The sequence below is a fragment of the Squalius cephalus genome (assembly GCF_949319135.1).
Source record: "Squalius cephalus genome assembly, chromosome: 3".
In the NCBI taxonomy this organism is placed as follows: domain Eukaryota; kingdom Metazoa; phylum Chordata; class Actinopteri; order Cypriniformes; family Leuciscidae; genus Squalius; species Squalius cephalus.
Window position 1 is genome coordinate 53,527,694 of NC_137124.1, and position 15,488 is coordinate 53,543,181.

Genomic DNA, 15,488 nt, shown 5'->3' on the forward strand with positions numbered 1-15,488 from the left:
TCCTCAATATTGCTTTAAAATATACCATTCAGTGCAGAATTCAAATGGGTCCGATGCATTTTCTGGTAAGCGCAGATGATGCGCTCTGTGCTGTCGAACTGTGTGCGCTGTTCATGTGACACTAACATTAAACCAGACTTCATTACCCCAATGGAAAGCATATTTACACTGTCTGAATCCCATATATAGTGCACTAAGTGTCATTCGCCATAATAGAGAATAGTAAATGTGTGAACAAGTGACCGATTTTAGCCACAGCTTTAGAATCTATTTATAATGTAGGAGGCGGGACGCTTTACACTCTAGAGAGCTTTTGATTGGACAGAAAATCTGTGTCTAAATGCGAATTTTGTCATTGCTTTGGAGCAAACTATCTTGCAGATAACAGTAAGGCTCAAATATTCATACTAAAAGCCAAAAAACTTCCATTTTGATTTCATGGGGACTTTAAGTGTCCTCATGAATAATTCAGTACCGGAAGTACAGGATGAGAGGCGGCTATGAATAATAAGTAGCGCCGCCCCCTTATGTTTATTGATTGGGTTTATTTGACAGCCGTGAGCTTCAGTCCCACTATGGCGTCTCATCAAATCAGGATGGGCTTTTTCTACCGCCTCCTGTACTGGAATTTATCACTCGCCAGTGGCTTTTCTACATCTGGATTTATGTGCTGAAAAACGTCAAATGTAGGCGAAATGAAGGACGAGAAAAGCACAGCGCGGTCGCTCCTCCAGAGTGCCGACACGGAGCGGAGAAATGCAGCTGATGTGGAGGATGGCCGGGCGGGCAGAGGAGCAGCGCTGAACCCGGCGCTGCATGACCGAGCCACCGCACCGACAGCCCGAGCAGGAACAGGAATACGCGTTTTAAAGGTAACCAGCTCCAGCTCTATTTAGGTCGCAGCGTTATTGCTGTTAGGCACCAGGGCCAAAGTACGCGTGAATCCGTGAACTGCATCAGCAATTATCTCTATAACACTTTCACACGCCGCCGTGTCTCAAAACCTAGCGAGCTCCCTTGCCTAGACAGCGTATTTGGGCATCATAGGCGCGTTATCTGTGAGCTGAGCGGGCATCCTATGGTGGCCAGTGCTGCTGTCTATCTAGGCGGTTCACTAGGTTTTGTGGGACAGCCTGTGATAATAGATGTTCTGGATTAGAAATGCCATGTCGGTTTATAGAGAATGTTATCACTTTATGTTTTATTGGCTGTATCAGTTAATAGTTTCTGTATAACGCCTGTAACCTGTTAGGGGGCGTTCACAGACACACACACACACACACACACACGCACAGGGCGCTTTTTGTAATCGCTACTATCTCGGTGTATATACACCTGCGTCAGATGGAAGAGTTTGGTCTGTTTTTCAGCAAATCTCGCCCTGACTGTTGCGTTGACACATGTTAACTGAAAACTAGTCTAGTTCTACTTAACCTAAACGCGTATTGAGTATGGCAAGCTGTTTTATCATGTATTTCTTAAAACTAGCCTATATCTGACAAAACTCTGATTGATTCAGTCAGTTCAGTGAAGATTTTGTTGATTGACCATCAGCCTATACTGCCCTTTTGAGAAATGAGTGTATTGAATGTGTACTTAAAAATGAACTGTTATTGCAAGTAATGTTAATGAAATAAAAGGCCACTTAAGTGTACTTTAATAGAGTGCACTTTCATGACTATGTTTTTAAGTACACTTGTTAAAAGTGTATGCCAAGCGTTGTCTCATAAATGGCGGAAATTTCCAATAAATGGCGAAAAGTGATAAAACATTTTTTTTTCCAGTTTCCTTGTACTGTAATAGTAATATAGTTCTTTATTGACTTGTTTAATTGATGTTAGGTATGCTCATAATTAACTGGTTAACCACTAACCAATTTGAACAATTAATATTATCAGTTAGGCCTAATTGGTTTTAAAATGGCTACACACATAAAATTATTGAGTCATGTAAGCAATGTCTCCTTTTGTTACAATCATGTTTACAAACATTATAAAACACTATAAACAGCTTTTTTTTTTGTTTCTCTCACTTTCAGAACAGAACAAGAATGAAAAATATAACTATGTCAAGCCAAAACGAATGAATTTAAAGCGAAACAGAAACCGGCGTTGGGCTCACAAAGTCTCTCTCATTCAGCATTTTTCCATATTCGCGATGTATTTGGATAATAAACTATTAATTATTAAGTAGACTAAAGGATTTGTAGGCTACTTCACTCGCGTTCCAGTAGGCTATCGACGGAAAACACCATCCTCCACATGCATAAAAAATGCATTTCGGGCAGTTTCAATACAGTCAAGAGTTTCTTGATCGAATTAGAAAAGGTTTAAACCACCACTTACAATTGGAATGAAATTTGAATCAGATTTGGTCAATTCATTCCGATTGGCGTGGTTACATGTGACTTTTTTTATTCTTACTGTGATAGTCCGATTACAATCAAACTACTGACACTCATCCATTCTAATTTCATTTCATTCTAATTTAACATAATCTTGTCGGTTAACAAGCATCAGTTAACAGTCAGGAAAAATCCGAAATGAACATTGATATATTTTAATGATATCATTTTAAGTCTTATAGTTTAATAGAATAAAAAACTTTAATAACAATTACTGAAGTGGAGGAGATTTTTTAAAAGATGTTTATTATTATTATTATTATTATTATTATTATTTATTATTTATTATTATTTTTTTTTAAAATGATGTAGGACAAAATAATCCCAGTATGATTTTGGGGTTAAATCGATTTTATTATTTTATTTTTTAAATAACAGCTGATTTAAAAAAAAAAAAAAAAAAAAAGGGAACAGTTTATTTTACAGTGTCCTTGTTACATTACATGTACTTACCATAGTAATAAAAATAAATTATGCATAATTACATGCAATAACCCTCAACCAAATCCTAATCCTACCCTAACCCAATGGTAAGTAGGCTACATGTAGTTAATTATTATTACTCAGTACTTAAATATATAATTACACTGTAACAATGACACCTTAAAATAAAGTGTAACCAAAAATATTAATCACTATTGGATTACTTAGCAGTGATAAAATAAATAAGTATTAAAACATTAAATAGACAGTTATTTTAATTAAATATTAAAACACTATCAATTATTATTATTCCTATGTTTGACATAAGAGATAATGTCTTACAGGTTTGGAATAATTGGTATTAAATAAATAAATAAATAAATAATAATAATAATAATGATAATAATAAAAATAATAATAATGATAATAATAAAAAAATAAAAATAATAAAAATAATAATTATTATTATTATTGCACATACATCAATAAATAAACAACATAGTTTTATTATTATCAATAATAATAATTATTATACATTATTATAATTATTATTATAAATTATTTTAATAATCATTACAAATAAATCAATAAAAATGTATATATTATTATTATTATTATTATTATTATTATTATGTTCAACAGAAGAAAGTCATACAGCTTTAGAACAACTGGTTAAATAATAATAATAATAGTAATTATTCTTATTATTAATCATAATAATCATTACAAATACATCAATAAAAATAAATAAATATTATTGTTATTATGTTGATCAATAATAAAAATAATATTAATAATAATAATAATAATTATTATTATTATTATTATTATTATTACAAAGAAATCAATAAAAATCAATAAACATAACATAATTTCATCATCTTCTTCTATGTATCAGTATCATTATTATTTTAACCGGTTGTTCCAAACCTGTATGACTTTCTTTCTTCCGTGGAACACAGAACACAGTTTTGTTTTGTCCTTGCATTGAAAGGTTCAGTGTTGTTTTGCACACCCTGTTGTGCTGCTAAAGTTAGTGCCCACTTAAATTAAGTGAAAATGATTTCACCAGGCTGACTAATGGCATGGCGTCTCCGAAATAATCTGGACTCGCACATCCCTCCAGGGCGTTTGTGCCCTGGGTAAATATTTGGGCTGCCGTAGTTCTCTGCAACTGAAAACAAAACCTGATGTCTCTCAGACAGGCTCTGTGTTACAGGGTGGAGTCCCGACAGCCACCAACTTGTGGTTACCGAGGGATGGTTTCCAATGACTGATTTGTGCTCTAAAACACTTTATTTGGCCTTATTTCTAGAAGGGCATAATTTCACAGACACAAGCAGCATCTAATCAAGACTCTCTTCCACAGCGTAACATGAAGAGGAATGGCAGTCGAGGCTGCGTGACCCGGAAGACGCGGTTCGGCTCTCGCGAGCGGGACTGGCTGAAGGGTGACGCTCATCGAGGGTGTGTGTGCCTCTACGGGGCCTCGGAGCCTCAGCCTCCACCATCGGGCCCCCAGACCTCCACCACCCCTCAGCCAGACCTGAAGCTGGTGCTGTGCTCCACCAACACCACCGCTGAAGAGCTGTGCGCTCAGAGAGACGTGCAGGGTCTCTACCTGCAGCTGCACGGCGACTTAATCAGGTGACACACACACACACAGTCATTTTCTGGCTAGACGTGGTCTCATCTCGATAATGATCCTTATCAGGCTCGCGCTGTGGAACAGTCGGGCCAGACACAGAGTTCAGGGGCTTTATCTGAAATGACAATGTGAATATCAAAGGCTCGTTGTTTACAAATGACTGGCTACATGAGTTGTAGGATTAGCTATTTATTTGCTCCTCTTGATATTATAAATGTTAATGATCCTCCAAAATAGCGTCGTTATGAACCTGTTTGTCTTATCTCAGGGTTCAACATTAAGGATAATGGAAGGATGAGAGAGCTAGTGTCTTAAAGGGATAGCTCACCCAAAAATTAAAACTCTGTGTTCTGTGGAACTTAGAAGAAGATATTTTGAAGAATGTTGGTAACCAGACAGTTTCTGGTCTCCATTTTCTTCCATAGTATATATTTTTTTTCCATACTATGGAAGTCAACGGGGACTAGTCTCAGCCTTAGACGTCACGCTCATGGACCGCTGGCTGAATGTCTACTTCACCTCTGGAAAGATGAATGTGTATTTAAAATGGGTCATTTATGTAGAAGAAATGTGAAATTACTTTTGAATTTGGAGCTTTCTAGACTGAGAAAATCCAGAAAATGTATTTTTGGCTTATGTGGATGAAAGACAACAACTCCCAGAATGCACTTGCTTCGCTGCTCTACGAGGCCACTCCCAAGCCACGCCTACCGGTAAGAGCGCGCAGTAAACAACAAGGCTAGGCTACTAGTGAGTCTCCGTGACGAGTCTGCCCGGGATTTCGAGATCGGCCAAAATGTCCGGGATTCGGCTTTTGCGTTCTACAGTCGCCATTCATTATGTTTACGGTGGCGAGCAGGACGAGGCCGCGGGAGAACGGCGCGAGGCCGGTGGCGTGATTACTGATGAGCGACACCTGTGAGACGCACCGGTCTCGTATCTCTCACGGAGGAGCGGGAATTTTCTTAGCAATGTTAAAACGCACATCAACCGATCACTTGTTTAGCGTTCATGTAAACACTACATTCAGATTCACCAATCGGAATGAATTCAGTTAGACTGAAACAAAAGGTGTGCATGTAAACAATGAATGGCGACTGCAGAAAGCAAAAGCCGAATCCCGGACATTTTGGACGATCTCGACGGCCGGACATGTCCGGGAAAAAGAGGATGGTAACCCCTACTTACTCAGCTTTCTGCTACTACTCAGCTTTCTCCACAGAACAAGAGCCTGCTAGCTTAGCTTCCAAAAAAAGATGGCTGACACTGTGTACATTCTGTGAGTGAGATCACACCCTCTATGGGCGGGTTGAAAACATGCGGGACAGCCCCTACTACTGGCTGTAGTCTTTAGCCTCTGGCCAAAAAATCCTCCGATGATGCAAAATGACGATTTTTGCGTCATCGGAGGATTTTTTCCAGACAAAAAATACATAAATCTCTCATCTCAGGGGGATATGAGGGTGGAAAGCACGGTAATTCGAAAATACTACAGGTTTTCTACTAATACAAAGCTTAATGCTAAATCCTGAAGTATCCCTTTAACTGGAAACACTTCAGGATTTTTGAGATCGTCTTCTGATTGGTTGAATTCTACAGGATGTCCGGGAGACGTGTGTGTCGCGTTCTTTAATGGTCCACCTGAAAACAAAAATGCTGTGGTGCCAAACCCCCTCATGGAAAAAGAAGACTGTCGTGTTTATAACTGTGACAATGAGCGTTTATCAGGAGCAACTAAATGTATGTGAAGTATGTAATGTTCGCGGCATACTCTTTAAAATACGTCCAAGAGTTTTACACACCGGTCTTTTATTGTAGGGACATCAACATTACATTTTCACACCTCTAAACATAACGAGGAACAAAACGAACTGTGATTGGTTGCTTTACATGTCAGTCAGATGGCCTCTGGGCGTCGCCTGGCTCCGCCCCCTACGTACTTCCGCACAATTTTCATTTTCCTTCAGTTCTCAGTCTGGGTTTGCGGTATATTCTTGGGTTTTCTCCGGCCAATTTTTTGGCGGTCCAATCAGCGAACAGAGGGAGTGACTGAGAACGATGACGTTGAGGTGCGCTAGTTTGAGTTGTAGGGTTACGTCACGACCAAACGTTAGCGATTGGTTATGGCAGATCTAGAGTGGCTCTGGGCAGATCCAATAGTTTTAAACTTCGACAGAGTCCCCACCTTCAAGGAAGTTAACGCTTGTCAATGGAGAGTGGCCAGACTCTCTGTACAAATGAAATGTACGAGAGTCTGGTAGGACCAGGCTACTCTGGGCGGTCCTTGGCCAATGAAAGCTGCTATGGAGTCCAGACCTTCTGCTGTCAGTCTGAAGGTCTGGCTTTGTGAGACTAATGGGACCAGCAACTCTCTGGTTGCATTCTTCAAAATACCTTTTGTGTTCAACAGAAGAAAGTAATTTATACAGGTTTAGAACAACTTGAGGGTGAGTAAATGATGATAGCATTTTTATTTTTGGGTGAACTATCCCATTAAGGCCATTTCACACCAAGACTATAACTCACAATATTATTCTGTTTATTCGAACTCTTTAATTGGCTGTCAATGTTTTTATTGTTGATCAGCTGGAAAAAATCGCTCTGAAAGTGATTCCAACGATATAATTTTCTCTGTAATTACAAATATATTTCAATACATGACACAAGTTCTAATAGAAATGATTTTAAAGTATATTTTTAGTTCACTATAAATGCTTGTCAGTACATTCAGCAGTGAACTTTAACCATATTTCAAAGACAATAAATTAAATAATAATATATAATATTAAATAATTATGTAATTGCATGTAAAGATGCACTGAAGTCCTACTTAAGTGGGTCAAAAAACTCAAACCCCGATTTCACAGACGAGGCTTAAGCTAGTCTCAGACTAAAATGCATGTTTGAGCTGTTTAACTGAAAGCAACTTGTTCTGACATATCTTAAAACATATGTTAGTGCCATTGTTTCGTCTCAAGATGCACACCAGTAATGTTTTTTTCTAAGGCATGTATATGAAAGCTACTTAAATCTCCTAATTGAACTAAGGCTTAATATAAACCCTGTCTACCTGGTCTGAATTTCATATAAATTTAAACTATAATACTATTCATTTAAATTAAATCAACAATTAAGTGTCCACAAACGTTTCATTCGTCCTTTAGTACTGTATATTCTTTTAAAGTATACCCGTCATAAGTGCTCTTTTTAAAATTGTACTTTTCACCTTCCACAAGGTTATGTCTTCATTGTTCATAAATATTTGTTTTTGTGCCATACATTGCAGACTTAAACATTTGGTTTCCTGTGATGATTTAATTTCCTGTGACAATGTTGTTGTTAATAGATCTAGCTGACTAACACAGATGAGGTTTGTGGAAAAAAGACTTTAGAACATGGAGATTATAATTAAAAATGATAAACAAATGACCATTATGTCATCGTTAAGTGTGAGTGAGAATTTATAGCTATCATGGGGTGGCATCATAGCTGCATTTCAGATTGAAATCCTAATAAGTTGTTTGTTTTTTTGTAAAGATAAAGAATTTAAATAACATTTTAAAAATGTACATTTTTCAGTGAAAATATCAACAAGCCAACTGATGCAGTTAAAAGGTCATGACATATTGACAGGAAGAGGAAGATCTGTGACATTTGATGTTCAGTGTCTGGTTTTAAAGGATGTGCTCTGTCAGTTTTTAAAAACGGATTATTATTTACATTGATTCACAAGAGACATAAATAGAAAGTACAGCATGATGTTTTACTTTCTATTTATGTCTTGCTGATGGTTTATTTTTGAAGCCTGACTCATCTCTGTGTTTATGGAATAGTAACAGTGAAAATATTAGGGATGCACTGAAATAAAAATTCTGGGTCGAAACAAAAACCAAAAATTCAGATTGCGCTTGGCCGAAAACGAAACCCAAAAGAAATAATCAATTAATAATGAATGAATGAATGAATGAATTAAACTTATTTAATCATCAACACTCAAATAGCTAAAACTGAGTAGTACTAACATTTAAGTTGCACATAAGGCAGTTTTTATATCAACATAATTGTTTGTCTCATATAGCCAGATCTATATAGTCTATAGTCTCAAATATACTTTATAATCAAATTATCATAACAGTGTAATGTTAATAACCTCGTCTGTCGACATGATGCCGGTGAATTGTAGAGCTGGTGCAAACACATCCACATCGCTACGATCAGATGCTTTCTTAACTGCTGCTTTCTCACCACTTTTTTCTTTTTTTCTTTTTTTTATTGAGAGGAAAGCGAGCAGCACATATTTACATATTCATCTAAACATTGCTCTCAGTAGCGTGGACGGCGTCAGGATGTTCGTTAATAGTGTGTTGCTGCAAAGGTATTTGCAACTTCTTTTTACTTCTAAGCGAAAAAACGGAAAAGAACTTTGCCATGAGTATATCAGGTAATTGAATCACAAACAAACTCTCTAGTACGTTAGATGTGCACGAGCGGTACGTTTCTGGCTGCAGTTCACTTAACGGCCACCAGTGTCGCTAAAAACAAGGGTTTCTGTATTCTACATATAGCCCCTTTAATTTATTTCATTAATTATGATTGTAACCAAAAACACGCTTGTTTGTAGTTCAGATAGTTTTACTGCACTATGCTGCTAATAATTCAGTCGTATCGCACATTCACAGAAAATAACTAACTTCCACGTTGAAACATGAGGTGGATATGCTAGTGTACTCCTGAAAGTTTTAAATGTGGATCTCTTACATGGATTTATTTGTTTATATTCTGCCCTCAAAAATTTTAACAATCTCCTCAAAACCAATAGCTATTAGCAAGTCATGTTTTCCCGTTCCTAGAAAAAGCAGAGATTTTCAAAGGGACCGTTCACCCAAAAATGAAAATTCTCGACATAATTTACTTTTTTGTGCACAATACGAGTGAAGATATTGAAGAATGTTGGTTCCCTTATGGACAAAACAACAGAGACATTTTTCCACAGAACAAAGAACGTCATACAGGGTTAAAAAATAGTAACTGATGAAAGAGTTTTCATTTTAGTGTGAACTATCCCTAATGAACTAAAATCTGGATTTCCAAATTTTGTAGCCCCCCTAAAGGCCTGTTCACACCAAGAATAACTACAACGATATCTGTGCTCGATCTCTTTCTGCGTTTTTCGCATCCGTAGCAAGCATTTTGAGTGTTTAAAAGCTACACTGTGTAATTTAAGTTTAAATTTAAGATTCTTAGCAAAAAACACTTTGTTCTTTCAAAATGATATGTGCTCATTAATGTGTAATTACTTCTACCAATTAATCAAGTATTCTCGTGAGCGTAGAATCTGCCATTTAGAATATATACGAGCGAGTCGCTCGAATGGCGGCAGCCATATTGCGCCTCCATCTTGAAAATACATTAGCCAAAGAGGGACATACCTGGAAATTCAAGCTTCGCCTTTCGCGTTTTTACACTCAGTGGCACCGTGACGAATGCAAGGGGGAGATTACTCGCGACTGCCGGCAGATTTGAAATAATAAGGCCACCGTAGGAGTTAAAACGCCCTCGGAATGGGAGGGGCTAGAAAGTAATATTCAGTTGGTAGTCATAAACAATTTCACCGCTAGATGGGAGAAAATCCTACACAGTGTAGCTTTAACAATTCAGAGCCACCAAATGATGAATACAAAAAAACGCCCACGAAAATTTCGGACTCAGTGTGCAAGGACGTTTAACCCTAAATTATGAACATTAGCAATAGCGGCTTTGCAAGATAACAGCAAAACAAAGGAATTTACATGCGTTTGCAACACTCCCCGCGCTCTCGAGGCGGGCTTGTGCTTTCCTCAGAGTGCGTGTCGTCTGTAGTGTCTGTGGTGGTTTTTAAGGTGTGCCTGACAAAGAGAGAGAAGCAAGTCATGCTTTCCCCTCTCTCTGCCCTCCTGGGAATGACTGGGCTGCGGCTGAGATGACTGAAATCACATCATTTCGCAGGAAGCAGTCCAGCCCTGAGCCGAGGTAAAGCCAGGCAGCTAAGCTGAATTAGCTGTGAGGAGGCTGCACATTAGGGCAGCTCACAGGGACATCTGCTGATGTGTGTGTGTGTGTGTGTGTGTGTGTGTGTGCTTTCTACTCAGGTCTATTTATTTCACTTCAGGTAAGCAGCAAGAAAGCATTAAATCTCTAAAGTGTCCTTGTCAGCTGCACTCTGCCTCTAAAAGAGGTGAATCGGGCTTCAGCGTGAAGGTGCGGGGCCTCAGACGGACCCCTGCTCTGCTTTAACACGAGGACATCTGATAGGTCTGTTGGCAAGCATGTGGGTCAGAGCAGCTGCATTCTGGTAGTGCCAGGCTATGGGTCGCGGATTTGCACTGTCCGCTGGTTTATCTGCTTCGGAGCAACGAGGAGCCGTTAACTGGATTAGAATGGTGGAATGAGATGACGATTTAATCAGGGAGAGAAAGGTGGCGGCGCTGCGCAATTGGACGATTATGGGGCTTGGACAGTGAATTACTGTTATTGGAAACCTCATTAAAAATGGGGTGTTGTGGCTTTAAGGTCATCTACATGCAATTATACTCCTATTATTTCATTTAAAATCACACTTTCTCTTCCGGGAAAATTGACCAAAAAATATTGAAGACTTATTGGTTGTGTACAAAACATTATTGGCTTGGACTGCAAATTCCTGATTATATTTTCAATGTTTTTTTAAAAAATTTTTAAAGCTCCATGAAAATTCCTGATAAAATTCCACTTTTTTTTTTTTAAAGCTCCAGTTTCACTGTACTTGTTTGTAAGGCTGCGAAATTTGTAATTCAGGGGTCTGAAAACGCAAACTTTTGAAAATGGGTTTCGAAGAGTACGTTTTTGAAAAAGGTACCGTTATCGTCTCACGGTAAACTACAAAAACGGTAATTTGTGAAATCGTAACATCATGCGCATGCGTATTACGTGTTGAGTCTATAGTATATGCGTAGTTTCTTTACAAAGTGACATCGCCATCTACTGGCCTGGCAGCAGAATACAGTATTTTTAGTCGTTTTCTCAGATCCGTGTGAACGGGGGATCGTTTTGACAACGTTGTCATCTATACAAGAAACTTTTCAAAAACGCAAAGGAAAAACTTCCATTTTTAGAACGTCGTTGTCGTGTAAACATACCCTGATGTTAAATAATGAGACCTTATTGTGAAGTGAAACCATTTTATTTAACAGGATTAGAGCGTTGGAATGAGATGACGATTTAATCAGGGAGAGAAAGGCGGCGGCGCTGCGAAAGGTGGGCGAATATGAGGCCAGACAGTTTTAATAAAAAGCAGGATGCCGTCACATCACGAACAGATCATCGAAACAGATCAGCAGACTGATTGTTTGCTTTGTTTAAAGGGAATATTGTCAGACGCCATGAGCTTGGTGTTCTTTCACTTCAGCGCTTTAATGAATGTTGAGATATTGAGTTGGACTAGACGTGATCCCTCTGGATTGGGATATATTATCTGTCTGCCGGGCTGGGAAAACACCCAGCTCTGAGGGAGAGTCACTGCTGGAGGATGTTAGGATAGAGTCTGATCTTAAATTGAAACACCTGTGTGTTATCACGCTTGTTAAGAGCTAGGATACTTGCACTGGGTCGTGTGTTGGCCCACATGGAAATTTGCACACTTTTTTTTCTCATCACCGATGTTCAATACTTGCGTAATACTTAGTGAATTTTGTGCCATAAACATTATATACCGCCTGTGAAACCTTTTACATATAATGTGTACCAGTCTGTCCATATTTGGAAACCTCAGCAAAGATGGGGTTTTGTGGCTTTAAAGGGATAGTTCACCCAAAAATGAAAATTCTGTCATTAGTTACTCACCCTCATGTCGTTCCAAACCCTTAAGACTTTCGTTCATCTTCAAAACACAAATCAAGATCTTCCCGATGAAATCTGAGATCTTTCTGTCTGTCCATTGACAGCTACACAACTACCACTTTGACACTTCAAAAAGTTCATAAAGAGATCGTAAAACGAATCCATATGAATTGAGTGGTTTAGTCCAAATTTCTAAATAGACTTGATCACTTTATATGATGAACAGATTTAATTTATTCTTTTATTCACATATAAGAGCTTTCTTTTCACTTGTGATCAATTTAATGCGTCCTATTCTTTAAAAAAATCATTAAAAAAACGTACTGACACCAAACTTCTGAACGTTAGTGTATGTATGTCTGAAGTTTATTTGAGTATATGCCACTTTATGTTTTCGAACACTGTGTTTTAGTTTGTTCTCATGTCTGACTAGCGTCTCCTCCTGTTTGCAGGAGGCTGGACCCCTCTGAGCATCCTCTTCAGATGGTCTATGAATACCTGACTGCTATGGGCTATGAAGACCCGCTCCGTGTCCAGCAGGAAGCCGCCAACTCGGACCTCAGCTGCATGATCCGCTTCTACAGTGGTGAGTTGTGGGCCGGTTTCAGCCTGAACGCTGGCACTGCTAGCTCTGTTGACCGGACCAAAATCCCAGAGCTATGTGAACAGCTTGCTGGCTTTACAGAGCAAACTCTTTAAGTCCACCCGAGCCGTCGTGTTTTTTTTTTTTAGCCGTCGTATCCGCGTGAGAGGGATGCTCGTGTACCATTTCTGCCTGCCATTCTCAGTGCGAATACTACTCTAAGGGCTCAAATCTGTGTTTTCGTATATAACCCTTTTCCCTATTCTCTCTTTGGTTTGACAGCTTTGAAACGAATAATGGGCTGTTTTCTCATGTTAGGCATCAGTGTGTGTCAACATCAGTGTTGAGGGGATTCTAGCTCTTTCTCTACAGTCACACAAAGGATGCCAATTATGCTTTTGTTCCAGTATCCATCATGTACAAACCTATTTCTGATGATGTGATAGGTTGTTTGAGGTTGCAGAGCAAGATTGAAAAAAGCATCAGCAAAATGTGTTTTTCCTCCTTCTAGTTCTTATAAAAAAAGTACTGTGTACACAATGCAGTAGCTTTGACATTAAATCATAACAACACGCACCATGGCATGTCCAAAACAGTCCAGATATCCATTGTAATACCATCATACTTTTTTTTTTTTTTTACTGCCAATCTCTGTCAAGAATGAAAACCTGAGTAACAACTCAATACAAATAGAAAACTACTGTTGCAATTGACCTTTTTTATATTTATTTACCTCTATTATTTTTCTCTATAATTACACACACACACACACACACCATAATTACATGCATTTATGTCAATGTATATCAATATCAAATATTGATGCACCTCTTGATGGAAATAAATGTTAATAATGTATTTTCATCAAAGGTGCATAAATTTTTGGTCAAGATCTTGTATTGACAATGCAAGAGTCCAGCAATTCCCAAAGACTTTCAATGAATTTAAGGTCTGGAGGGGCCAATTCATGTGTGAAAATGATTCTTTATGCTCCCTCCAAACCATTTTTTCACAATTTGAGCCTGATGAATCTTGACGTTGTCATCCTTGACTGGAGTATGGCCATGATGTGTCTTAGCACATTTAACATGCTAGAAACATAATAATCACTGCAATAATGATCCAATCGCAGACTCTTAAGCATTTGGCTATTTAAATCCAAACGGCAATTATTATTTTTTTGGCTGGGCAGTGTATGTATGTGTGTGTGTGTGTATGTGTTTGTATATATATGACAAGAGGAGCAAAGACAGACACAATGGGTGTGGCGTCAAGCCTCGGATAGGCTTCGTAAAAGTTTTTAATTTTGTTTATATGTCTATGTGGTGTTTTTAATATGCTTTAAGACAAACCGTGTACAAATGCACAAGTCAAAACAATTGCTGAGTATTTTCTTCTTAAAACTGCAGTGAACCAAAGACAGTCTCAAAAACGCTGTTTGAAATCGCTGGTGTTTCTGACGTCACAAACTGCCTTGTAACCACGAGTGGATCTCTGAGCTGGTGTGAGTGAGTGGAGGCGGGGCTCATTTACATATTCATCGAACCGCGTATACTAAATGAGGCAAGGGTGTACAGTTACATTCAAGCTATTTTAAGGCATGTAGAATTTTAGGATAGGAATTGGAAAAAACTTTTAAATATATATCATTTTGGTGATCAAAGATGAGTTTTAAGGGATACAACTATTGACTATAGGGGGACTTTAACAAAAAAAAAACATTATGTCCAAAAAGGCGGTCAGTCCATAAGGCAGTCTTCCCATAAGGGAATCCTTCCATGCTTCCCTTCCTGGACCCTCGAGGACACCAGCATGCATGCACTGGGAAAAGAGACCGGTCTCTCGAGGAGCGGCGCACTCCGTTTCTGTCAGGACCACTATCGTCAAATACGATTGACAATTAGCATACAGTTTGGATTGGTGGTGTGGTTCTGTTCAGGGCAAGCCTGGCATAGATAAGAGCAGGAAGAGCAGCAATAACCCCCCTTAGGGTAAACAGAACAGAACAACATAAATGTATTGCAGATATCATTATTAAATATTTTAATGTACAACATATTTCGAGAATTTAGTCTCAAAGGGGAATCAGAATGCCATTTCCTGACTGGATGAGAGGAGGAGCTGGGGATGGAGGAGGGTAATTAGTTCCTGAGAAATGTGATAGCGATAGTTGCTGATAATACTGAAGGAGTTTATATATGGATGCTGTGATAGGTGTCGTATTCCTATAGATGGATGTGGATCAGCTTAGAGTCATCTGATGCGAGCTTGACTAACGGGACCTTCCAGAACTGACGCTACGCTTTAACAGCGGCGGTGAGGAGGCTCGATTAGATTCAGGTGTGCCTCATCACATGCTGCCGGTCCTGGTTGTTACCGCTCCCCTCCTCTCTCTCACACCCACTCCTTACCTTCATATATATATAAATAACATCGGTTCAGATACTGTACCTAACCTTACGCATGAGCTGTAATAATAATCGTGCGTATAATTATGCGCATTACATAATGGAAAGCTTTATAAAAATTGAAATGAAAATTCCTTGCATATGGAATGTGTCCTCCATAATGTCCTT

The 15,488-nt window shown here is 38.5% G+C and overlaps 2 protein-coding genes across 2 annotated transcripts in view; both read left to right on the top strand.

Annotated features, from left to right (window-relative positions):
- Positions 1–12,337, top strand: part of atxn1l (ataxin 1-like) — an 87,377-nt gene extending 75,040 nt beyond the window's left edge. The window contains exon 4 of the transcript XR_013820460.1: positions 12,289–12,337. The gene's annotated coding sequence lies outside the window, so the exon portion shown is untranslated. The remainder of the gene's footprint in view (positions 1–12,288) is intronic.
- phlpp2 (PH domain and leucine rich repeat protein phosphatase 2) overlaps positions 553–15,488 on the top strand; it is a 64,098-nt gene continuing 49,162 nt past the window's right edge. The window contains exons 1-3 of the mRNA XM_079865452.1: positions 553–872; positions 4,197–4,474; positions 12,782–12,915. Of these exons, the coding sequence (XP_079721578.1) occupies positions 696–872; positions 4,197–4,474; positions 12,782–12,915 (589 nt within the window). The 5' untranslated portion in view covers positions 553–695. The remainder of the gene's footprint in view (positions 873–4,196; positions 4,475–12,781; positions 12,916–15,488) is intronic.